Here is a 25652-nt window from a genome sequence, read left to right as displayed (position 1 = left end):
TCCCACCATGGCAGATAGTGGAATTTGAATTCAATATGACCATGAAACCATTGTTGTCAAAAAAACCCATCTGATTCACTAATGTCCTTTAGGGAAGGAAATATGCTGTTCTTACCTGGTCTGGCTTACATGTAAAACTCCAAAGCCACAACAATGTGGTTGACTCTCAACTGCCCTCTAAACAACAGCAATTAAGGATGGGCAATAAACGCTGGCCAGTCAGCAACTCAAGTTTTATATCTTAAACATCCTTCTCATTTTAATCTCTAATTCCATTGTCCATAGCACCCTGAACTCAATTTTTTCAAAAAAACAAAAATTCTTGCATGTTTTCCTATTGTCTCTCTTTCAGTCACATAAAATTTAATAACCTTCCACTGTTTATTACTATATCTTTGTAAATTGTAAAAGTCCCTTACTCCCCTTTGGAACTTAACTGCTGAACAGCCAAATCTCTATCTGTGCTTTGTGTCTGAGTTCTATGCTTTTGTAAAAGAACATTTTAATTACATAAGTGCTCTATTAAAATCAGCCAGTTGGGGTGTGCTAAAACCAAAGTCTCAGACGTATCCTTTTCTGGAGGGAAAAGAACTAAAGAGACATTGGGTTTCTCATCGGAAGATCTGTTCTGAGTAGATGCATGTGTTTGCTTTATTAATAGTTTGGAAGGGTTTAAACACTTCAAATGGCAATAGAGTGGAATAATCATTTATTTATTTGATTCAGCTTCAAAGGACTTTGTAGATTATGTTGAGATTCTGGAACAGCTTTCATTGGCAATGAGACTGAAGTGGAACAATGGGTCTCTGCATTTCTTATTAATTGAAATGAATGCACCGCAGTCCAAAAATATTACAGCTTTGTTCATTTTTGGGACATGTGAATTAGAATAGAAAGTTCATTTCCATAGCATCACTGATTAATCTGCTGATGCAGAATGTAAAATAGGATTGGTCACAAGCCTGCCAGAAAAGATTCAAGGAACTCAAGCTAGAAATCACTTCTGCTGAAGTTCCAGCACATTACAATAAAATGTTGCCTGTCAGCCTGGCTTGCCATATAGCTGGATAGGGGGTTGGATCTTAGTGGCTCATCAAGCAAGTCGATCGGAGTGACATTCTTGCTTCGTGTCTTTCTGGCCCTATTCTGATGGTGAAATCAGCCTTGTGCCTGGGACGCAGAAGTTCATTTACCTTAGTCTCCTCGCCAGTTGAAGTTCTCACTGATGAGGATTACAGATAGTCCCCACCAACTGGGACCAAATGTAATGGCCTTGCTGTTGGAAGCAAAGGCTACTGAAGCCCCATGGGTCGTCAGGGGCAGTGCCCAGAAGGAGGATTGGTGATCAGCCAGAGCCAGGGGGTGCAATCAGTAGTGGTGACAGATCTCATCAGCTGACCTCACTGGTGTTCTGAGACTTCACTCCCGCTCCCCCCATTGGCAAGATTCACATTATGGCCTTGGTATTCCACAGAGTGCCATAAATTAAGATCACCTATGTTGCTGGAAAAAAACAGGCAAGAAACTTCCTTACACTTAGAAGTTTTTAGAGAAAATTCCACCTATGGTGCTAATACTGTCATGTCCCTAACCCTTCTTGACCACAGTGAAAGACTCACTGGATACACCTCATGCACATTGTCCAAGACAGAACAAAATTCTGCCCAATTAAGGAGGAAGCTCTTGAACTGATCTGTTGTGTTCTACCAGTATTCGTATGGGTATAAATTCATGTTAATTACAGATCACACATCTTTGACCTGGTTGCTTAGCCTGAAGTCACAAAGCTCAACACTTGCTGCTGCACACCTACAGAAGTAGGCACTGATCTTGTATGCTTAGCATGATCCTAGACTTCTGTTATACCACAACCTGAAGTAAATATGTCAATCTGTTTTGACTTGAAAAGCTGTTTTTCCAAAATTTATCCCCAAGAAATGACTGTGAAGCTTAGACTTTACTACGAGTAGGTTTGAGCTGCCTCTGATTTCCCCGTAACTACCATCTTACAGAGCTGTTGATCCTCCAAAATTGTAAACACAGACGTTCGAAGAACCTCACCTCAGTTACATGTGAATCGTCAAAGTAAAGGCTTAGGTCCGTCTGCATGTATGGTGACCACGCTTGGATAGAGATAACAAAGGTATGATCAGTGATTACTTCCAAGCCAAGAAATGAAGTCCTCTCCTTCACTTGCTCCACTGCATCCATGGGCTTAGCCTGACCACCAAGACTTCATATGGATTTGCCAGACTATTCTCAGACATAGGTTCTTGATTGTGGTGGATGCTCACACAAAGCGGCTTTGTTATTCCCATGAAGTCAACCACTACTTTTGGACTGTAGGAGCAGATTGTGTCTGACAAGGGCACAGTCTTCGCATCATGTGAATTTCAAACGTTTGTGAAAAGCAATTGAATCAAGCTTTCCTTATCTTTTCTTACACACCCCTTCTACCCCCACCCCCATCCCCATCTTTTAATGGTGAAGCAGAGAGCTTTGTTTGACATTCAAAACAGGTAGGTTAAAGGGAAGGATGCAAACAGATTGGAAGTTGAAGTTGAAGTACTTTTTGATATATCAATACACTTCACATTCAACAACAGGCATATCTCCTGCTGGGTTAATGTTTAGAAGACAACTGCAAACCAGATGGATTTGATGTGTCCAGTTTTGAAAGGAAAGACTGGTTTAAAATAACTTGATCATTAAAAGGGTTACTTATCAAGGAAACCATCTTGAGTTTAATCTGGATGCATATGTAATTAATGTGAATATATGTCCACAGAAATACTGATGGAACCTCTTAATTACATAGGTTCAAGAGCTTCATTGTCAATTTGGGCATAATTTTGTTATGCATTGGACAGTGTTCATAAGGCAGATCCAATGGGCCTTTCACTGTGAATTTGCAAACCACCCAACCGATCTGCTCCTAGCTAAAGGGAGAGGAGATATGATGTTTGTATCTGAAGTTTATGCTTTTGCAAAAGAACATCTTGTGGTGTGCTTTCACAAAAGAACTCCCACTCTGTGTGAAGAAGCCCCCCCCAATATTCCCTTTAAACTTTTCCCCCTTCACTCTTAAGCCATGTCCTCTGGTTTTTTCTCCCCTAGCCTCAGTGGAAAAAGCCAGCTTGCATTCACTCTATCTATACGCATCGTAATTTTATACACCTCCATCAAATCTCCCCTCATTCTTCTACTCTCCAGGGATTAAAGTCCTAACCTATTCAACCTTTCTCAGTAACTCAGTTTCTCAAGTACTGGCAACATCCTTGTAAACCTTCTCTGCACTCTTTTAACCTTATTAATATCCTTCCTGTAATTAGGTGACCAAAACTGTACACAATACTCTAAATTCGGCCTCACCAATGTCTTATACAACCTCACCATAACATTCCAACTCTTAAAAGCCAATGTACCAAAAGCAGTCTTTATGACCCTATCTACCTGTGACGCCATTTTTAGGGAATTTTGTATCTGTATTCCCAGATGCCTCTGTTCTACTGCACTCTTCAGTGTCCTACCATTTACCTTGTATGTTTTACCTTGGTTTGTCCTTCCAAAGTGCAACACCACACACTTGTCGGCATTAAACTCCAGACGACTGCAGAATGTTTGAGGTGAGGAATGCCGTCAGTGTCCCTGCTGATTTCACCTGTGGGAAGTGCACCCATCTCCAGCTCCTCAAAAACTGCGTTAGGGAACTGCAGCTGGAGCTAGATGAACTTCGGATCATTCGGAATGCAGAGGTGATCACAGAAAGAAGCTTCAGGGATTTAGATACTCCAAAGAATGAAGATGGGTGACGGTGACAGGTGCTGGGAGGAAGCAGCCAGTGCAGGGATCCCCTGTGGTCGTTCCCCTCAGCAACAGGTACACCGCGTTGGATACTGTTGAGGGGGATGACCTACCAGTGGTAAGCCAGGGTGACCGGATCTCCAGCACTGAGTCTGTCCTTGTGCCTCAGAAGGGAAGGGAGGAGAGCAGGAGCACAATAGTAATTGGGGACGCAATGGTTAGAGGGACAGATAGGAGGTTCTGCAGCAGCAAAAGAGACTCATGGATGGTATGTTGGCTCCCGGGCGCAAGGATCTGTGATGTCTCAGGCCATGTCTTCAGGATCCTTAAGGGGAAGGGGGATCAGTTGCAGGTCGTTGCGCACATCGGTACTAATGACATAGGTAGGAGAAGGGATGAGGATTTAAAACAGGAATTTAGAGAGCTAGGATGGAAGCTGAGAGCCAGGACAAAACATGTTGTCATCTCTGGTTTGTTGCTGGTGCCACGTGCTAGTGAGTTGAGGAACAGGGACAGAGTGCAGATTAATATGTGGCTGCAGGGATGGTGTAGGACAGAAGGTTTCATTTACATGGATAATTCAAGCACATTCTGGCAAAGGTGGGACCTGTACAAACAGGACGGTTTGTACCTGAACCAGAGGGGCACCAATATCCTGGGAGGGAAATTTGCTATGGCTCTTTGGGGGCGTTTAAACTAATTTGTCAGGGGTTTGGGAAAATGAACTGTACTCCAAAAGCCAGTGTTGAGGGTCATGAGGTACTGACGAAGGTATCAAGGGCACGGGAGTGTGCACGCAGACAGGATGGTGGGCTGAAGTGTATCTACTTCAATGCAAGGAGCGTACAGAATAAGGTAGGTGAACGTGTACATGAATTGGTACTTGGGACTATGATGTTGTGGCCATTATGGAGACATGGTTAGAACAGGGACAGGAATGGTTGCTGGAAGTTCCGGGGTATAGATGTTTCAGTAAGAGTAGGGAAGGCAGTAAAAGAGGTGGATGAGTAGCATTGTTAATCAAGGATAGTTTAATGGCTGCTGAAAGGCATTTCGAGCGGGATCTGTCGACTGAGATAATATGGGCTGAAGTTAGAAACAGAAAAGGATCAGTCACGTTGTTAGAAGTTTTCTATAGGACCCCAAATAGTAATAGAGATGTGGAGGAGGAAATGGCAAAGCAGATTATGGATAAGTGTGGAGGTCATAGGACAGTTATCATGGGTGACTTTAATTTTACAAATATTGATTAGAACCTTTTTAGGTCGAATAGTTCGGATGGGACATGTTTTGACCAGTGTGTGCAGGAGGGTTTCCTTACACAATATGTGGATAAGCTGACAAGAGGCGGGGCCACATTGGACTTGGTACTGAGTAATGAACCGGGCCAAGTATTAGATTTGTTGGTGGGACAGCACTTTGGAGATAGTGACCACAATTTGGTGTCCTTCATTGTAGCAATGGAGAGGGATAGGGTCACATGGCAGGGCAAGGTTTATAATTGGGGCAGGGGTAATTATGATGCGATTAGACAAGAATTAGGGAGCATAAGATGGGAACAGAAACTGTCAGGTATGGGCACAAACGAAAAGTGGAGCTTGTTCAAGGAACAAATACTGCGTGTCCTTGGTAGGTATGTCTCTGTCAGGCAGGGAGGAAATGGCCGAGTGAGGGAACCATGGTTCACAAGGAAGATTGAATGTCATGTTAAGAGGGAAAAGGAAGCATATGTAAGGATGAAAAAACAAGGTTCAGTTGGGTCACTTGAGGGTTACAAGGTAGCTAGGAATGAGTTAAAAAAAGGACTTAGGAGAGCTAGGAGGGGGTATGAGAAGTCTTTGGGGTTAAAGGAAAACCCCAAGGCTTTTTTACTCTTATGCAAGAAATAAAAGAATGACCAGGGTGAGGTTAGGGCCAGTCAAGGATAGTAGTGGGAACTTGTGCATGGAGTCAGAAGAGATAGGTGAGGCGCTGAATGAATACTTCAGTGTTCACTAAGGAGAGGGGCCATGTTTTTGAGGATGAGAGTGTGACACAGGCTGATCAGATGGAGGAGGTAGATGTTCTGAGGGAAGCTTTATTAGCAACTTAAAAAAACCTGAGGGTCAGCAAGTCCCCTGGGCCAGATGGGATACATCCTAGGATACTTTGGGAGACCAGGGATGAGATTGCAGAGGCTTTAGCTTTGATTTTTGGGTCCTCATTGTCCACGGGGATTATGCAGAGGACTGGAGAGTGGCAAATGTTGTTCCTCTCTTCAAGAAAGGAAATAGGAATGACCCTGGTAATTATAGGCCAGTTAGTCTTACTTCGGTGGTTGATAAGTTAATGGAAAGGGTCCTGAGGGATAAAATTTATGACCATTTGGAAAGATGCAGCTTAATCTGGGATAGTCAGCACAGTTTCATAAGGGGTAAGTCCTGCCTCACAAACTGACTGAATTCTTTGAAGAGGTAACTATGTGTGTAGACGAAGGTAGAGCAGTTGATGTTGTATATATGGATTTTAGTCAGGCATTTGATAAGGTTCCGCATGGTAGGCTCATGAAGAAAGTAAGGAGGTGTGGGATAGAAGGAAAACTAGACGACAGAGGATGGTGGTGGAGAGAAAATTTTCAGACTGGAGGCCAGTTACTAGAGGTATACCACAGGGATCAGTGCTGGGTCCTCTGCTATTTGTGATTTTTAAGAATGACTTGGAAGAGGGGGCTGAAGGGTGGGTTAGTAAATTTGCTGATGACACCAAGATTGGTGGAGTAATGGATGAGGTGGAAGGCTCTTGTAAACTACAAAGAGATGGGATGCAGAGCTGGGCCAAAGAGTGGCAGATGGAGTTTAACCCTGATAAGTGCAAGGTGATTCATTTTGGTAGGACAAACTTGGATGTAATCACAGGGTTAACAGCAGGGTTCTGAGGAATGTGAAAGAACAGAGAGATCTTGGGGTTCATATCCACAGATCTCCGAAGGTTGCCACTCAAGTGGATAGAGCTATGAAGACTTATAGCGTGTTAGCATTTATTAACGGGGGTTTGAGTTTAAGAGTCATGGAGTTATGCTGCAACTATACAAGAGCTTGGTGAGACCACATTTGGAATACTATGTGCAGTTCTGGTCAGCTCACTATAAGAAGGATGTGGAAGCATTGGAGAGAAATGCAGAGGAGATTTACCAGGATGCTACCTGGTTTGGAGGGTAGGTCTTATGAGGAAAGGTTGATGGAGCTGGGACTTTTCTCTTCAGAGCAGAGGAGGATGAGAGGGACTTAAGAGGTTTATAACATGAGGGGGATAGATAGAGTCGATGTGCGGAGACTGTTTCCTTGGGTGGACGTAGATGTTACTAGGGAGCGTAACATTATTCAGAAAGTGCTTGGTGTGTGGAATGCGCTGCCTGCTGTGATAGTGGTATCGGTCACTTTAGGAACTTTCAAGTGGTTACTGGATAGGCACATGAAACACACCAGAATGATAGGGAGTGGGATAGCTTGATCTTGGGTTTGGACATAGCTCAGCACAACACGGAGGGCCGAAGGGCCTGTACTGTGCTGTACTGTTCTATATTACTGGCCCCTAATTCTACTCTTCTGTGGAAATACACACAATGTGAACTCAATCAAATCCTCTCATTGTTTTAAAAAACCTCTACTAAGCCATCCTTTAACTTATTTTCAGGAGAAAAAGAGAATGAGACTCTTCACATTTACCTGTTTGCACCCTTTCACACAAAGATTTGGAACAACTTTCCAAATCTATCTCTCTCAAAATAAACTTTATCTAATTGGAAAGTTTGGCATTCTTTGGCAAATTGATATCAGTAATTGATGGGGCATGTAGACTGACAGCACACAATGCTTACTTTTCCAATATTTGTGTTATCCAAAGCAGCATCAACTTCATCTAGTACAAAGAATGGGGCAGGCCGGTAGCTGAAACAAACAAACATTTTTTTCAAATTTTAAAAATGACTTCTTTGATAAACATGAAATGTATTTCTGTTGTCATATTAGAAGCAATTGAGAGGTTCACTATCAGAATGGAGTCGTGAAATTAAGTGAAATGCCTACACTAACTTTTCAGAATGGAGTGAGGCCAAGTAGAAGGATGAAACTTCATTATAAAAAAATTATTTCATGGAAATAATTGAGGTATAAAGTGCAACGTTTTCTTCTGCACAGCGATCTGTTTAAATGTATTAAAGTCAATCTGGCAAGACAGCGGTCATTTTTGATAGTTGAGGATAGAATTGTGGATAGAGACGTTGAACAGTGTATGTGAACTGTAAATGTTCTTATTTAATGCAGTTTTTTTCACATTTGGAAGTAACTGTCCTTATTAGTGAGAGGCGACATGGTTTTGTGTGAGGAAGGTCAGCAAGGATACTCCCAAAAAAATTCTAAGTGGCTAATTCACGTAAGGACTGGAATTAACTCCCACTAGTTTCTTCAGTGGGATTTTCAAAATGAATCTCCGACACTCTGCACTGCAGAGTGCCTTAAGGAGATTCATGCTGAAAATCTGGGGATGGGACCTTGTCTGGCCTGAGAGGCCAGCAGCATTGTGCTGAATGGGCCACTGCACATGTGCTGTTCTGTCACTAAGAAGTCTCACAACACCAGGTTAAAGTCCAACAAGTTTATGTGATAGTAACCCACAAGCTTTCGGAACGCTGTTCCTTCGTTAGGTGAGTGGAAGGTTCTGATCAGAAACAGGGCATGTAAAGGCACACACAGTTTATAGAATATTGATTAGAATGTGAGTCTTTACAGCTAATCTGCTATTCAAGTCTTAAAGATGCAGACAATGTGAGTGGAGATAGCATTAAGCATTGGTTAAAGTGATGTCTATTGTCTCCAGACAGGACAGTAAGTGAGATGTTGCAAGTTCAGGCAAGTCATGAGGGTTACAGATAATGTGACATGAATCCAAGATCCTGGTTGAGGCCATCCTCACGTGTGCAGAACTTGGCTATCAGTCTCTGCTCAGCGACTCTGCGGTGTTGTGTGTCGTGAAGGCCACCTTGGAGAACACTTGCCCGAAGATCAGAGGCTGAATGCCCGTAACCGCTGAGTGTTCGCCAACAGGAAAGGAACAGTCTTGTCTGGTGATTGTCGAGCGGTGTTCATTCATCCGTCGTCGTAGCATCTGCATGCTCTCCCCAATGTACCATGCTTCGGGACATCCTTTCCTGCAGCGTATTAGAAAGACAACGTTGGCCAAGTTGCAAGAGTATGTGCCATATACCTGGTGGATGGTGTTCTCACGTGAGATGATGTCATCCATGTCGATGATCCAGCATCTTGCAGAGTTTGCTGTGGCAGGGTTGTGTGGTGTTGTGGTCACTGTTCTCCTGCAGGCTGGGTAGTTTGCTGCGAACAACGGTCTGTTTGAGGTTCTGCGGTTGTTTGAAGGCAAGAAGTGGGGGTGTGGGGATGGCCCTGGTGAGATGTTCGTCTTCATCAACGACATGTTGAAGACTCCACAGAAGATGTTGTAGCTTCTCCGCTCCGGGGAAGTACTGGACACCGAAGGGTACTCTGGAGGTGTCTGTTGTGATCATCCTCATCTGAGCAGATCCTGTGTATAGGGAGGACTTGTCTGTAGGGGATGGCTTCTCTGACATGTTTAGGGTGGAAGCTGGAAAGTGGAGCGTTGTGAGGTTATCTGTGGGCTTGCAGTACAGTGAGATGACTGTCCTTGATGGAGATGTGCGTGTCCAAGAATGCAACCGATTCCGGAGAATAGTCCACGGTGAGTCAGATGGTGGGATAGAACTTGTTGATGTCATCATATAGTTGTTTCAGTGATTGTTCACCATGAGTCCAAAGGAAGAAAATGCCATCGATGTATCTAGTGTATAGCATGATTGAAGGTCCTGTGTGGTGAAGAAGTCTTGTTTGAGCCTGAGCATGAAGATGTTGGCATATTGAGGTGTGAATTTGGTCCCCATGGCTGTTCTGTGTGACTGGATGAAGAACTGGTTGAAGGTGAAGTCATTGTGGTCCAGGATGAAGTGGACGAGTTGTAAAATTGCAAAACTGGCAGTTGTCAGCCTTGAGTACTGAGGCAGTTGCAGCAATGCCACTGTCATGGGGGATGCTGGTGTAGAGAGCCGAGACATCCATTGTGACGAGGAGTGCCCCTGGTTTATCTGCTCCACGTGTGCCAAGTTTCTGTAGGAAGTCTGTAGTGTCGCGACAAAAGCTGGTGGTTCTTTGTACAATGGGTTTCAGGATGCCCTCGATGTAGCCAGAGAGGTTCCCGCACAGGGTCCCATTGCTCGATATGATGGGATGGCTGTTTGCCTTGTCTATCTTTGGGAGGTAGTAGAGATCTCCAACGCTGGAAGTATGTGGGATGAGAGCACAGAGGGTGCTGTGAAGGTCCGGATTAATAGACTTCCCTGCAGTGGTACTGTTTTCTACTGTGGTGCTGGCGGAGGCTTGGTTGTTGCTGGTGGTGATGCCAAGTTTCTCAAGTTTCCTGTTCTTGGTGTGCATGTAGATGGTGTAGTTCCTTTGTAGCATCTGTTTGGCAGAGTTTCACAGCTGGTCTGCGTCCTGAGCGCAAGTTAAGAATATGAATTCTATTTTGGTTTCCAGGATGCGGCGTTTGCTATAGAGCTGGTGTGTGAGGAGTGTGAGAGAGGTGTGATGGCAAAGTCTCTCAGCGTAGTCTGTGTTGTAGGTTGACCTGAGAGTGTTTGTGATCTGTAGTCCTTTTGGTATCTTGTCTGCTTTCTTGTATCATTGTAAAAACTTGACGTGTGTGTCGATATGCGCGATCTTCTTGGAAATCCTCTCCACTTGGAGCCGGCAGTTTGCAATGTCGATGATAGTCATGATGTGGAGATGCCGGCGTTGAACAGCATTCCAAAAGCTTGTGGGTTTACTATCAAATAAACTTGTTGGACTTTAACCTGGTGTTGTGAGACTTCTTACTGTGTTTACCCCAGTCCAACGCCGGTATCTCCGTATTTGTTCAGTCATAGCAGCTCTCGGCATATGCACAATAGCCCCATACTGCCAGCCTCCTCTTCACTGGCCAGTATAGCAACCTCCTCCCCCTACCCATTGCTGGCCTCATAGACGTTGCTGGGTCAGCCTCGATTCCTTGACCCCACCCCAGGCAACACCCCTCCTGCACCACAATGAGCAGCCCCGATCAGTCCATTCCCTCCCTCCCTCTACCAACGATCCCAAGTGCAGAGTGGCAAATGTCCAAGTGCATCCACACTGATCACACCCACATGGGCCCTGCCTGATGCCCAGTGAGCAATGTCAAGGAATGTTTCATGTTGGCTGGTAGGCCGGCACGAGGCTTGCCCTGCCTCTTTGCTGAAGGCCTGCCAAACTTCAAATCAATTGAGCGGCAACAAGGCCAGTGGCATCAGCTCCCCTGAAATTAAGACACGGGCAGTTTTTGTCTACCGGGAGCTGCTGGCCAATCACAGGCCAGCAGTTCTTGTGCTCAGCAACATCGCAGGAAAGCCTTGGCTACTGGGAAAACAGGTACTGGAGTTCCAGGATCTTGGAGTGACCTAGGCCATGGTTAACTGACTGGGCAGGGGGAGGTTGGCTTTCAGCATGCCCCTTTGCAACATCCAATCCCTTAATTAAGTACAGCGGTGCCTTTGACCGAAGAATCCTCAGAGGTGACAAACTGGGCACATGGTTCAAGCCATGCACATCAGCATGGTGACAGCAACTGTGTTAATACCAGTGGCAGCAGAATGAAGCCCTTTAGTTGTTATTAATTGGCCATGTAAGGGCCTTGGTGTTTGGCAGAAGATCAACCACAGGCCTTTTTGCTAGGAATTTAATTCTGGCAGAGATGGAAAGGGAGTGATTTTCAGGTATGTCATTGCTCCACCTAATTAAATACTTGGTTCCAAATTCACCACCAGAGCTCACAGGAAATTCCATCCCATATTTCTTCTTGTGGATAAGTCCAGAATTCAGGGTCATAAATATCAATAAATCCAATTCAGGAGAATTTCATTACTCAGAACGTGGAACTTGCTAATAAAAGAAATAATTGGGCGGCACAGTGGTTAACACTGCTGCTTCACAGCTCCAGGGACATGGATTCGATTCCCAACTTGGGTCACTGTCTGTGTGGAGTTTGCACATTCTCCTCGTGTCTGCGTGGGTTTCCTCCGGGTGCTCTAGTTTCCTCCCATAGTCCAATGATGTGCAGGTTAGGTTGATTGCTATGCTAAAAGTGCCCCTTAGTGTCCTGAGATGCGTAGGTTAGAGGGATTAGTGGGTAAACTATGTAGGGATATGTGGGTAGGGCCAGGATGAGATTGTGGTCAATGCAGACCCAATGGGCTGAACGGCCTTTTTCTGCACTGTAGGGATTCTATGAATTGAATGAATAGCACTGATGCATTTAAAGTGAAGTTAGTTGAGAGATAGAGAAATAGAAATGTTCATGAGGTTAGATGAAAAGGGATACGTGTAGCAAAACGTCACTAGAGACCTTTGGTTCAAATAGTTTGCCTTGTGCTGCAAATAATTTGTAAATTTATTGTCCTAACTACAAATCATACTTGAAAACTACTAGGTCATACTTTAAATTACAAATACAGTAGAGAATTATCACTCCACCTGTGAATAGCAAAAAGCAATGCCAATGCTGCCACTGACTTCTCCCCTCCTGACAAGTTATCCATTGGCATAAAACGTTTCCCCGGAGCCACGCAGTTGTAACCAATGCCATCCAAGTAAGGCTCTTCTGAATTCTCTGGACTAAGGAATGCCTAGTAAGTAAAATAATTTATTTTCAATTAAATGCTTAATGGAAAATTCTGATTAAAAGTAAAAATAATCCAAAACTGTTGATAAATGATTGTTATTGAAGTGCCCTGTGTGGTACTGAAAACAAACTTTGTGAATCACATGTAGGAATATAGCAGCAAGAACAGGCCATTCAGCCCCTTGAACCTACTTCACCTTTCAGCTAAATCAGGGGTCTCCAAAATATGACCTGCAGGCCACATCCGGATCGGAATTTGGAGACCCCTGAACTAGATCATGGCTGATTACCTGCCTTAATGCCATTTTCCTTGCTATCCTCAAATACCTTTATGTCACTCATATCTATCTCTGTCTTGAGCATTCTCAATGATCAAGCTTCCACAGTCCTCTGGGCTAGAGAATTCCAAGGATTCATGAGCCTGAATGAAAAACTATAAAATCTCAGGCTTCACAGGCAGACAAGTTATGTTGAACCTACACAAAGTTCTGGCTAGGCCCCAACTTGAGTACTACATCCAGTTCTGGGCACCACACTTCAGGAAAGATGTGAACATCCTTGCGATTGTAGAGGAAATTTAGTATAGTGGTTCCAGGATGGGAGATTTGATATTGGAGAACTGGGGCTGTTCTCCCGGGAGCAAAGCAGATTGAGGAGAGATTTGGAGGGGCGTACAAGATTATGACAGGCTTTGGTAGAAAGAAAAGCTGTTCCTTTCTGCAAAGTGAAGAAGAACCTTTTTTATATAAAAAGTGGGAATGTCCTGCAATTTGCTACCCCACACAGCTGGTGAAAGCAGTGGCGATGAATGAATTTAAAAGGAAATTGTATGGGCACTATTATGAAGGAAATAAACTTGCAGGCCTACCAGGCACAGGATAGGAAGGGAGACTTACTGGAATTTCTATGGAGAGCTTACTGATTGGATGGGCTCCTTCTGTTCTGTAAATTACTCTGACTTTAAATGCTTTTTTTTATTCTATTCCACCGGCACGAAGTTCAACAAAATCAAATAAAGCAATTGTTACATTTGTGATTCTTTTCTGAGACACTGCAGAAGGCTAATATGAACAATGTAGTTTGTAGAATATTCTGGACATTTTACAATTACCATTTGGTTAGGAAAAAAACTGCATTGTCTTCTGTTTGGTGACTAAGCCAAAGAATGGAGTTTACAAGAAACCTAGTTGAATGGGCCTGATAGGCTGAATAACTTTTTCTTGTGTTCCCTAACCACTTCAATTGCAGAATTTCAGACTGGAAAATTCCCACAGAAGTGGCTGATACCTCAGTATTTAGCAAAGCTTTCGATGAAGCTGAGTTTCTTTCTAACATGAGCATGAACTATAATTTTTTGTGAAACTGAATACAACTGTCATTTATGTGAGCTTAGTGCAAATGGATACTAATACTCAAGTCAAACACATCTAATCATTTCCCATCTGCTAATAACAATTGGTCAGAGTTTGATGTTTTTAAGTATGTTCATCTTGACACCTGGGCAGCGCCAGCCTGGCACCTTGACAATACCTACCAGGCAGTGCCAGGTGGGCCCTGAAGTGGAGAGCGGGGTAAGACAGGCCACTGCAGACTCTGCTGGGAATCGGTGGTGGCGGGGGGGACTGCTACTGCTGCTCTGCCTGCGCTCAGGGGAGGGGGTTGTGGTGGGGGTGAGATCAGTTTGGGTAGTAGGTGGACAACGGGAGCTATATTTTCAAGCAGTGTGCAGCTTGCGACTGAGCATGGGCCCCCAAGATTTGAGCCAATCAAGCTGTATTGAGGCTGGCTCCAACAGCAGCGGCCTGACAGCTCCCTCTGTCAGGTCTCTGCTGTTGGAATTGTGCATGTGCAGCCACAAAGGTCTGCACGTGTGCAATAGCTCCCTCTGCTGCCTGATCATGCTGGCTGGCGAATTAAGCCTCACACACTGCCTCTAGTAGCTAGAAACAATATAGCCCATTTTCTTCATGCACTAAGTGCATAAGATTGGGAGTAAAGGCTCGTGCAAAAAAACAGATCTGCAACTCTCCCATTTTCATGCTAGCTGGTTGCAGAATTTTTCTTGTAAAATTTTGCCCGTAATCTTTTTCTGCAGTTCTATTAGTTAATTGCTACATTCTTGGATTTTGTTATATTGACAGTCTCTAACAGCATCATAATACAATAAACATTCAGAACCAAATCAAGCTTTCATGGTAAATTCAACAGATTCCAAATCTCACCCCCCACTAAAAAAAAATCTGATTCAGCCAACTGGTTAATGGAAACTGCAATCATAAGCATCTCAAACGCATGATAATTTTAAATAATCCCAAAGCCAACGCCTAAAAAGATGGGGCAATCTGAAGCAGTAAAAAAAGTAGCATGTTAACCAAGATATCATTTTAGCTGGTTAAACTCCAAATGTACTTCTGATTAGACCATTGGGTCTCCAAATCCTCCCTCAGTCTGCTTTAATCAAAGATTGGGTAAAAATGCAATGTTCATATATGGAAATAGTGTACATATTTTTGGCAAACCAATTTTATGAGAATGGATTTTTCAGTCACTTCAGTGGGCCACCTAAACAGTGGAGTGTTTACAAATAATTTGGGAACCCAATTAACCTCTCACTCCAAGGAAAAATTAATCAGCATGAACAGTTTACACATTAAAAAGAACAAATTAACTGAAATGAAACAAAAGGTTAACATTTCTGGATGAGTTTGATTAATTTGGGAAAAGGATTGTTTACCTGAGCACTGGTATTTTGACACATCATCTTGTAGATCTGATCAATTTTCACTGAGACATGTTCAAAGCACTGGTTAAACAAATCATATCTTCTTCTTTTGACATATTCAAAGTCCTGCCTGCATATCCTAGCTTTCTTTCTGCTTGATTCAAATGCTGGAAAGAAAACAGATGTTGTAAATAGAAAAAAAAGAATCAGACTACAGTGTCTCATTTCTATTATGGTTATTCGCAGCTATTTCAAGGCTCTAAAGAGCTACTTTGCCATACTGGCTTTGCATGTTGATAAATGATTTTGCTGCAGATCAAATATTGCTAGCCCTATGAAATCTAGTGTTCAAGTTACCTTAAAGACGACTTGTTTGGGGGTCTGCAGTATGTTTCAGTTTGTGTCCTTCCCGCAAAACTCCCCTGTGAAGTTGTACGAATGAAGTAATGGCATGATGGGAAAACTGGTCAACTATTTGGTACAAAATAAGGAAAATTGATTCCACACAACCTAAGACATGAATAAGACCAGAGAAGGTCAAGCTATGCCTAACCTCTAAGAGCTGATAAGGCTGACTCTACATGATCTAGGGCTGTATGAGTGACAAGATAAGGTCAGATGACAAAGTCATCGGCCTTCTTTTGTTCTATCAAAAGGGCAAGATAAAGGTATGAATGACGAGACAAAGAGTTCTAGGTCAGCAAGAGTTTTAGGAGGTCAGCAAGTTGTACCATTGTTTATGACATCGCAAGAGTTTTTATAAGTATATAGAAAGGAAGAGGCTGGCTAGGGTGAACGTTGGTCCTTTAGAGGATGAGAAAGGGGACCTAGTGGTAGGGGATGGGGATATGGCTAAGGTATTGAATAACTTTTTTGTTTCTGTCTTCACGGAGGAGGACGTGAATAATTTGCCGGGTGTTAGCGATGGAAAGGTGGTAGGGCTGGAGGGTCTTAATGACATTACTGTTACTAGAGAGGCGGTGCTCGACAGACTGGAGGGGCTGATTGTGGACAAGTCCCCAGGACCAGATGGAATGCATCCGAGGGTTCTGAAAGAAATGGCGGAGGTGATAGTGGATGCCTTGGTGGTTATTTTCCAGACGTCGCTGGATTCCAGGGAAGTGCCGGATGATTGGAAAACGGCTAATGTTACGCCGTTGTTTAAGAAGGGTGCCAGGCAAAAGGCGGGGAATTATAGGCCGGTTAGTTTAACGTCTGTGGTAGGTAAAATGTTAGAATCTGTCATTAAGGAGGAAATTGCGAGGCATCTTGAAGGGAATTGCTTGATAGAGCAGACGCAGCACGGTTTCATTAAAGGGAAGTCGTGTCTGACAAATTTACTGGAGTTCTATGAGGATGTGTCTAGGGCAGTGGATAGAGGAGAGCCGGTGGATGTGGTCTGTCTTGATTTTCAGAAGGCATTTGACAAAGTACCTCACAAGAGGTTATTGCAGAAGGTCGAGGGACATGGAGTTGGGGGTAGGGTGTTAGCGTGGATAGAGGATTGGTTGTCAAATAGGAGGCAGAGAGTGGGGGTCAACGGGTGCTATTCGGATTGGCAGATGGTGACTAGTGGAGTGCCCCAGGGGTCGGTGCTGGGGCCTCAGCTTTTTACCATTTATATAGATGATCTGGAGGAGGGAACCGAGTGCAGGGTGTCGAAATTTGCTGATGACACCAAGATTGGGGGAACGGCAAATTGTGCGGAGGGTGTGGAGAGTCTGCAGAAGGATCTAGATAGGCTGGGCGAATGGGCCAGGAAATGGCAAATGGAATTTAATGTTGGCAAGTGCGAGGTGGTCCACTTTGGTAGGAATAATGGTAGGAAGTATTATTACTTACGTGGCGAAAAACCGCAGCAGGCGACGGTGCAGAGGGACCTAGGGGTCCTTGTGCATGAGTCGCAAAAACCCAGCTTGCAGGTGCAGCAGGTGGTCAGGAAGGCAAATGGGATGCTGGCCTTCATAGCAAGGAGGATTGAATATAAAAGTAGGGAGGTCTTGCTGCAGCTGTAAAGGGCATTGGTGAGGCCGCAGCTGGAGTACTGTGTGCAGTTTTGGGCGCCGCACCTGCGCAAAGATATTTTGGCCTTGGAGGGAGTGCAGAGGAGGTTTACTAGGCTGATACCGGAGTTGAGGGGGTTGAGCTATGAGGAGAGGCTGAATAAACTAGGCTTGTACTCGTTAGAGTTTAGAAGAATGAGGGGAGATCTCATTGAGACGTATAAGATGATGAATGGGATGGATAGGATAGAGGTGGAGAGACTCTTCCCGCTCAGAAAGGACAGTAGGACTAGGGGGCACAGCCTCAAGATAAAGGGGGGGCGGTTTAGAACGGAGTTGAGGAGGAACTTCTTCACTCAAAGGGTGGTGAATCTCTGGAATTCTCTGCCCGTTGAAGTGGTGGAGGCTGCCTCGCTAAATATTTTTAAGACGCGGGTTGATGGGTTTTTGATAAGAGAGGGGATTAAGGGTTATGGGGAGAGGGCGGGAAAGTGGAACTGAGCCACGACAGATCAGCCATGATCTTATTGAATGGCGGGACAGGCTCGAAGGGCTAGATGGCCTACTCCTGCTCCTATTTCTTATGTTCTTATGTTCTTATTATGTTACTATTGATCAAATTCCTGAATAAGCTCTGGTCATGCAAACTGATAATGATTATGTATAAATACTGAATTGACTCTTTATGTAAGCACGGACTTGAGAAAGAATTAGCAAGTTGTAACGGTGGCTCTCTGAACTCAAGTTACTGCATGCAGTCTTTCGTAAATAAAGACTAATTATTTGGTCAGAATGAATTTTGTTGAGTCTCTCTATCACAGTCAAGAAGCAAAAAAAATTTTCACTTCAACACCCCAATGTTTTCAGACTTCAGAATTCCATCTCAACATTATTCATCATTACAATATTGCAGAATTAAAAAAAAAATCACACTGATCTCCCACCCTAGCACCCTCATTCATTGGTCTGACATCCCAGGACTATTATGCAATAATTTCCAGATCTGCTAGACCAAAGCATCACAATTAAACACCAGATACCACCCTGGTCATAGATTCAGAATACTAAAAAACGGAAAAAAATCCCATGAAAAATGTAATTTTATTTACGCAATCACTATACATCAAAGGCACTGTTATAAAATGTGCCTTTCAAGTTACCAGTGACGAATTATGAATACGCAAAATTCCACTCATGTTGAAAATAAGATTCAGCAACACACCAAGCTCTGAACTCACCATGCATTGACTCTTGGAACTTATCCCACACGTTCTGCAGTTTTTCAACAGCTCTCAAATTTGGTGCAGCGGTTCTATGTAAAATTGTCTCCTTTTCTTCCAATAACTTATTCAATCTATTTTCCTGTATCTCGATCTCCTTAAGGGATGACAGCTCCTAGAAAAAATTGCAAGTTATGTAGCATTGCTCAACAGTATAATTAATGCAACATGGTTGACATCCAAATACAAAAACCATATACCAATTAAAAGTGTTGGAATATCTTTGATTACTATATTATTTATCATGAAATAAGTGTCAGTTCAAATGCTTAACAATGCTCTCAACTTTGAGTGTATTTATGTTTCTTAGAAAGGGTGTACATGGTCAGTAATTGGAAAAGCTACTCAGCAGATCTGGCAGCAATCGTGGAGGAAAACAGAGTTAAAATTAACTTGGTTTCTCTCCACAAATGCTGCCAGGCCTGATGAATATTTCCAACATTTTCTGTTTTTATTTTATGATTTCCAGCATTTAGCTTTTCTGCAGAAGTGTAGATGTTGACTATGACACAACATTTACGTTGTTACTATTGAAATAATATAAATTAATACCAACCCGCAATAGATTGTCTAACTGGAGCAGGATATCCCATCGGAGTCCCAAAATGTGGTTTGCGCTGGTGGGATTTTGCGTTCTGAATATCCCTACCTTCTGCCAACGAATACATTTTAAATGTAACTGTCAGGCTCCCCATTTACATCAGTGTGTGAATCAAGACAGGTTTCCCAAAGTGTGCCTCTGACAAGTAGAACCGCCAGAGGTGTTCAGGTGAGAAAGAGTCATGCACAGTATTGCCCCTGACACTGCCTGGGTACTAAGTCCTGGCATATGTAAGGCAAGATTCTCTGGCCTCTTCGCGGCATGTTTCACAGCAGAGAAATTTTCTGGTCCTGTCACTGTCAGTGGGATTTTCCACTGAATCTGCCCCATGCCATTAGGAAACCCACGGTGGGAATGTGCCATCAGTGAGTCTAGAAGATCCCACTGGCATGAACAGCCAGAAGATTTTGCCCACAGTGTATATTTTTTGCCTCGTTACTTAAAGAGGGATACACTTCCATTGGAATCAGTTCAGAGAACATAATAAATTGTCGCACAAGTAAGCCATTCAAATCCTTGTGCCTGTTCCATCATCCAATAAGCTCACGGCTGATCTTACTCCAATTTCCAGCCTGCCCATAAAACCCTCGATTCCTGTGTCAATCTAAAGATCTGTCCAACTGAGCCTTAAATATACTCAATGACCAAGCCTTCGCTGCTTTCTGTGGAACAGAATTCCAAACAATAAAGATCCAGTGAGAGAAGACATTTCCCTTCAACTTTATCTTAAAAAGACCTTTTATTTTGAAACATAAGCAGGATTCATCTATAATTAAATATAAAACACAGCATAAATAAAGTACAATTATGCAGATCAGCTGTGATATAACATCCTATCCACTCGTGTTTGTGAAAGTTGGTCATAACTTTGGCTCTTATAAGTTATCTAGTCAACTTCACTTGTGAATATATTTTTTGTCTTTTGTCTGATCAAAGTGAAAGTTATACATTACTGTAGGATGCTTCCAAATTAAGGACCAAAACAGTTGAATATTGAAATGCCTTACTTTGAGATCTGTTGGTAAACTGCTGTAGTCTATTTCAAAAGCAGCTTCCAGTTCAAACACATCTGTTGTGGTTTGGGTACTTTCCTCTTCTGTTAAAACCTGTAATAGGACTTCATTTTACTTAACATTAATATCATTGAAAAGAAATGTTCCCTATCTTTCTTATCTTGTTGTAATTTTTACTAAACCATGGCAGTACTCTTTGGTTTCAAGTTAACCTACAACAGCACATTTTGATCATAGCTTCTAATACAAACTGCTTAACATATTAATATAACACTTTCTGTAAATTTCCCTTATTAGGCCAATGATGGGTGTGATGAACATCTTCCAAATAAAACCAACTATTGTAGAAGGTACAACTTTAGAAAGGTTTTGATATCGGGCAATCATACCAAAAAAAATAGAAGTCCTGAATAAGCATAAAAATGGGAGAGTTTCAGATTTGTTTCTTCAGAGAGGCCATAGCTCCAATCTGATGTCATTCTGTTCAAAACAAAACCTAGATCTGTTTCCCACCACTAGAGGGAGAGTCTTATAGGAAAGCTGGCAGTTGACAGTAGAAGGCGCAATTGCACATGTGCAGAAATCTGTGTTCTGATATGCCGGTGGCACAACACACACCCCCACCCCCACCCAGGTCGAACGCCGGCTGCAAAGTGCGCAGTACACCCTTCCTCCCCCCCAGCACTGCCCAATGCCTGGTGGGCACTACCAGTGTGCCAGGCAGTCAGTGCCCCTTGGGCACTGCCTGCCTCCCCCCCACCACCCCACCCCACTCCAGTTCTGACATACCAGGGGCCATCATGACAGGTCCTCCTCTCTGGTGAGGACCTTCACTGGCAATGCTGCTGAGGCAAGTGAGCCCATTTGTTGCGTCTGGACTCACTAATAATATTTAACTTCCATTTAAGATAGCTTTAAATATCAAAATTAGCCTTGCGCTCTTTTCGAGCACAAGGTTGATCTCGCCAGATATCTGAGCCCGGCAAGATCTGCGATAGGTGAGAAATTGGACGTGAACCTGATTTGTTGCCTCTCTCGAAATTTTACTGGCTTGCCCTACCTATCCACTAGTGGCACAAGAAGGTTGTTTGTCCCCCACTTGTTCGTTCAGAGAAAGGATTTTGAGATGGATTCAAATGAAGCAAATTCTTTTCTTTATTAAAACAGCCAGCAGACATTGTGCTTTGGGGTTCCCAAAGGTTTCAGAATGTGATATTTACAAAGAACAGAACTGGAACAGGCCCTTCAACCCACCCTGCACTGATCACATTGTTCTATCTAGACCAACTGCCTGTCTCCCGCTATTCCCCCACCTGTTCATGTGTCTATCCAGGTAAGTCTTAAATGTCACAAATGTGTCTGCCTCAACCACTTCACTTGGCAGTGAATTCAAGGTGCCCACTACCCTCTGTGTAAAAAAAACCTCCCCTTCGCATCTCAACTGAACCCTTCCCCCCTCACCTTGAACTTGCACACCCTTGTTATTGTCATTTCTGCCCTGGGAAAAAGCTTCCAACTATTCACCTTATCTATGCCCCTCAATTGTGTAAATTTCTATCAGGTTGCCCCTCAGCTTCCGTCTTTCCAGGGAGAACAATCCAGTTTATTCAATCTCTCTTCATAACTAATACTCTCCATTCCAGGCAACATCCTAGTAAACCTTTTCTGTATTCCCTTCAAAGTCTCTACGTCCTTCTGGTAATGTGGTGATCAGAATTGGACACGGTATTCCAAATGTGGCCCAACCAACATTTTATACAACTATAACAATTTGCCAACTTTATACTCAAACTCCTAGCCAATGAAGGCAAGCTTGCCATATGCTTTCTTCACCACTTTTTATCTGTGCTGCCACTTACAAGGATCTGTGGACCTGTACTCCCAGATCTGTGTGTATCTATGCTCCTGATGTTCTGCCTTTTTTTATGGCTTCCACCTGAATTGTATCTACCAAAATGCATCACCTTTCATTTGTCCAGATTAAACTCCATCTGCCATTTCTCCAAGCAGTTTTCCAATCCATATCCTGCTGTATCTCTGACAATCTTCATCACTATCCGCAACTCCAGAATCTTAGTATCATCCACAAACTTGCTAATCAGGCTTGCTACATTTTCTTCCGAGTCATTTACAGGTATTACAAAAGAGGTCCCAGCGCTGATCCTTGTGGAGATGTCCATTCAGAAAAACACCCTTCCACCACTGTCCTGTTTTCTATGGCCAACCCAATTCTGAATCCATCTAGCTACTTCACTCTTGATCACTTGTGATTTAATCTTTTGCACCAGCCTGCCATGAGGGACCTTGTCAAATGATTTACTCAAGTCCACGTAGACAACATCCACAGCCCTTCCCTTGTCAATCACTTCTATCACCTTCTCAAAAAATTTCAATCAAATTAGTGAGACATGACCTCCTTCATACAAAACCATACCGTCTTTCGCTCATAAGACTATTGAGTTCCAAATGTGTATTCCTAAGAATCTTCTCCAGCAATTTCACTATCACTGATGTCAAGCTTACTGGCCTCAAATTACCTGGGTTATCCTCATTACCCTTCTTAAACAACAGGACAACACTGACTATTCTCCAATTCTCTGCGATCTCACCTGTGGTCAATGAGGAAACAAAGATTTCTGTTAGAGGCCCAGCAATTTCTTCTTTTGTCTCCCTCAGTGATTTGGGATAGGTGCCTGGTCTTGGGGATTTGTGAACCTTAATACTTTTTAATACACCTAACACTTCATCCCTCTTAATGAGGCTTCCATACCCCCCTAAACACCAGCAATCAATATGTCCTTGTCCTTTGGGAATACTGGTGCAAACTACTCATTAAAGGATCTCACCCACTTCCTTTGTTTTACGCATAATTTTCCTCCTTTGTCCTTGAGTGGACCAACTCTTTCTCTAGCAACCCTCTTGTTCCTAATATATGTATAAAATGCCTTGGGATTCTCCTTAATTCTGCCTGCCAAGGACATTTTGTGATCTCTTCTTGCCCTCCTAACTCCGCTGTACTTTCCCTGTATTATTCAAGTGCTTCATCTCTTTTTAGTCACCTAGACCTCATGTATGCATCCTTTTTCTTTTTGACTAGACCTGTAATTTCCCTGATCATTCATGGTTTCTGAATCCTGCCTATCCTGTCCTTCCTTTTCATAGGCACATGTCTGTCCTGTACTCTGACCAAGTGCTCCTTAAAAGATGTGGATTTACCCTCAAACAGCCTCTTCCAAACAACAACCTCCAAATCCAGCCTATAGTTATAGTTAGTCTTCCCCCAATTTAGCACCTTAACCCTAGGACAACACTTGTCCTTCTCCATGAGTATCCAAAAACTTACTGAATTGTAGTCATTGTTCATCACCACATGCTCCCCCACTCAACTTTGATGATCAGGCTGGGCTCATTCCCTAGTACCAAGTCCAGTATAGTCCCCTCTTTAGTCAGACTATCTACATATTGTTCCAAAAACCTTCCTGGACACATTTAACAAATTCCTCACCATTCAGATTCCTATGCCCAAGGGATTTCCAGTTAATATAAAAAAAATTAAAATTACCCACTACAACAACCCTATTATTTTTTCCAGATCTGTCCAGAATCTGCTCGCACATCTATTCCTCAACTTCCCATGACTGATCGGGAAGCCTGTAGAACACCCCCATCACAGAGACTGCCCCATTCCTGTTTCTGAGCTCTACCCACAGTGTCTTGTTACATGATTCTTTCAAGGTGTCCTCCCTCTATATAGCTGTAATATGTTCCTTAACCAGTACTGCAACTCCCTCATCTCTTTTGCCTTCCCCTCTGTATCGCCTAAAAAATCTATATCCCAAAACATTTCGCAGCCAGTCCTGTCCTCTTTTAACCAAGTCTCCATTACCGCACTCACATCCATGTTGTGTAAATGAATCAAGGTTCTAAGTTCATCCATCTTCCCTGTCATAGTCCTTGCATTGAAGCAGATGCACTCCAGACCTTCAGGCCCACTGAGTTCTACCTCCCCCAGCCTGCTCTTCCTCTTAGCTAGCCTGGCCTTGGTCCCATGCTCATCCCCAGTCTCTCCACTTGTTGACCTATTGTTCCGATTCCCATCCCTCTGCCACACTAATTTAAATCCACCCGAACCACACTAGCAAACCTCCCAGCCACGATATTGATTGCCTTCCAGTTCAAGTGTGACCCATCTTTCTTGTACAGGTCCCAACTTCCATGGAAGGCATCCAATGATCCACGAATCTGAAGCCCTCCCTCCTGCATCAATTCTTTAGTCACATGTTCAGTCGCACTACCTGCCTGTTCTTAGCCTCACTAGCATTTGGCATGGGGAGTCATCTTGAGATTATCATCATAGAGGTCTTTCGCTTTAATCTTCTCCCTAACTCCCTAAATTGTCGTTGCAGGACCTTATTATTCTTTCTACATATATAATTTGTACCAGTGTGGACAATGACATCTATTAGATGTCGCTCCTATTTTAGGATGTTTTGTGCCTGCTCAGACACATCCAGAACCTTGGCACCAGGCAGGCAAACTACCATCTTGGAATCCCTTATGCAACCACAGAATTTGTCTTTAAATATAAGTTCTTTATCTTTATGAAGGTTGCATAGGCCAGCTTGTGAGATCTCACAGGTCGAAATGAACTGCGATAAGAGGATCAATTGTCTTATTTCATCTAATTCAGGGTTTCCCAAACTTTTCCAGTCACTGAACCATTTTGACCTTCCAAGATTACCGAGGGAACCCCTGAGGAACATTCTTATTGTATTAAAAAATTAAACCACAAAAAATGATTATTGTGCAAACTTGAAAGATGTTTCTAGTCTTATATTTATAAATTCATTGTAATGAAAAAGTTCTGTTATTCAACACACACTTCCAAGACTTACACTGTACTTTTTTTAATGGGAGAACACATTCACACAGACTCCTTCACCCACAGCCATCCTCATCCATCCTCTCACACTCATTGTCACCAATACCCTCATGCACATCTAACCCACCATCCACTTGGGCCCCTGCAGCACCAACACTGCTCTTGGCTGAACCAACTGCGACCCCTGGAGGGGTACTGGGATGACCTCATTAATTTTTAGAAGAAAAGAAGTTTTCTTAGAGCCCACACCCAACTTAGGAAAAGGATTTACTAAAAAAACTATTGTGAAATCACTGCCTGATAAGATGCTAGTGACAGAACATACCCCATTGCTAGAACAGAGGACAATGGACTTTAACCCAAGATTGTGATTTTAAGCTTTGGTTCCAAGATTGCACAGTCAGGAACATCATCTTGGGACCATGTTAACTCTGAAGAATTCCCAATTTCCTCTTTAACCTGTGAGGTCACCAGGGTTGGGCATTGCTATAGGTGGGGTGGAGTTCTCTCAGTTCAATAACTTGCATTGTCAGATACAATATAAAGGTGAATGATTATTTACAAGTCTTCAGACAATCACAAAACAAAAA

General features: G+C 43.1%; 1 protein-coding gene across 6 annotated transcripts in view; it reads right to left on the bottom strand.

Moving 5' to 3' along the window:
* The window catches only part of LOC145344509 (structural maintenance of chromosomes protein 1B-like), a 141494-nt gene that overhangs the window by 5453 nt on the left and 110389 nt on the right, over positions 1-25652 (bottom strand). For 2 of the 6 annotated variants that reach the window (XM_080191685.1, XM_080191688.1), the window contains 6 exons: positions 21628-21647; positions 20175-20273; positions 18525-18681; positions 15296-15450; positions 12414-12565; positions 7661-7730 (listed from right to left, as the gene is read on the bottom strand). In XM_080191685.1, coding sequence (XP_080047811.1) covers positions 7661-7730; positions 12414-12565; positions 15296-15450; positions 18525-18681; positions 20175-20273; positions 21628-21647 — 653 coding nt within the window. Of the gene's footprint in view, positions 1-7660; positions 7731-12413; positions 12566-15295; positions 15451-18524; positions 18682-20174; positions 20285-21627; positions 21648-22244; positions 22253-22915; positions 22930-25492; positions 25513-25652 lie in introns of all 6 variants that reach the window. The other 4 variants (XM_080191686.1, XM_080191687.1, XM_080191684.1 and 1 more) reach the window with 4 other exon arrangements.

Source organism: Carcharhinus amblyrhynchos, chromosome 6, assembly GCF_965287045.1.
Source record: "Carcharhinus amblyrhynchos chromosome 6, sCarAmb.v2.hapA, whole genome shotgun sequence".
NCBI lineage: Eukaryota > Metazoa > Chordata > Chondrichthyes > Carcharhiniformes > Carcharhinidae > Carcharhinus > Carcharhinus amblyrhynchos.
Note: the sequence above shows the minus strand (reverse complement) of the source record. Positions and strands in the feature narration are given on the sequence as shown.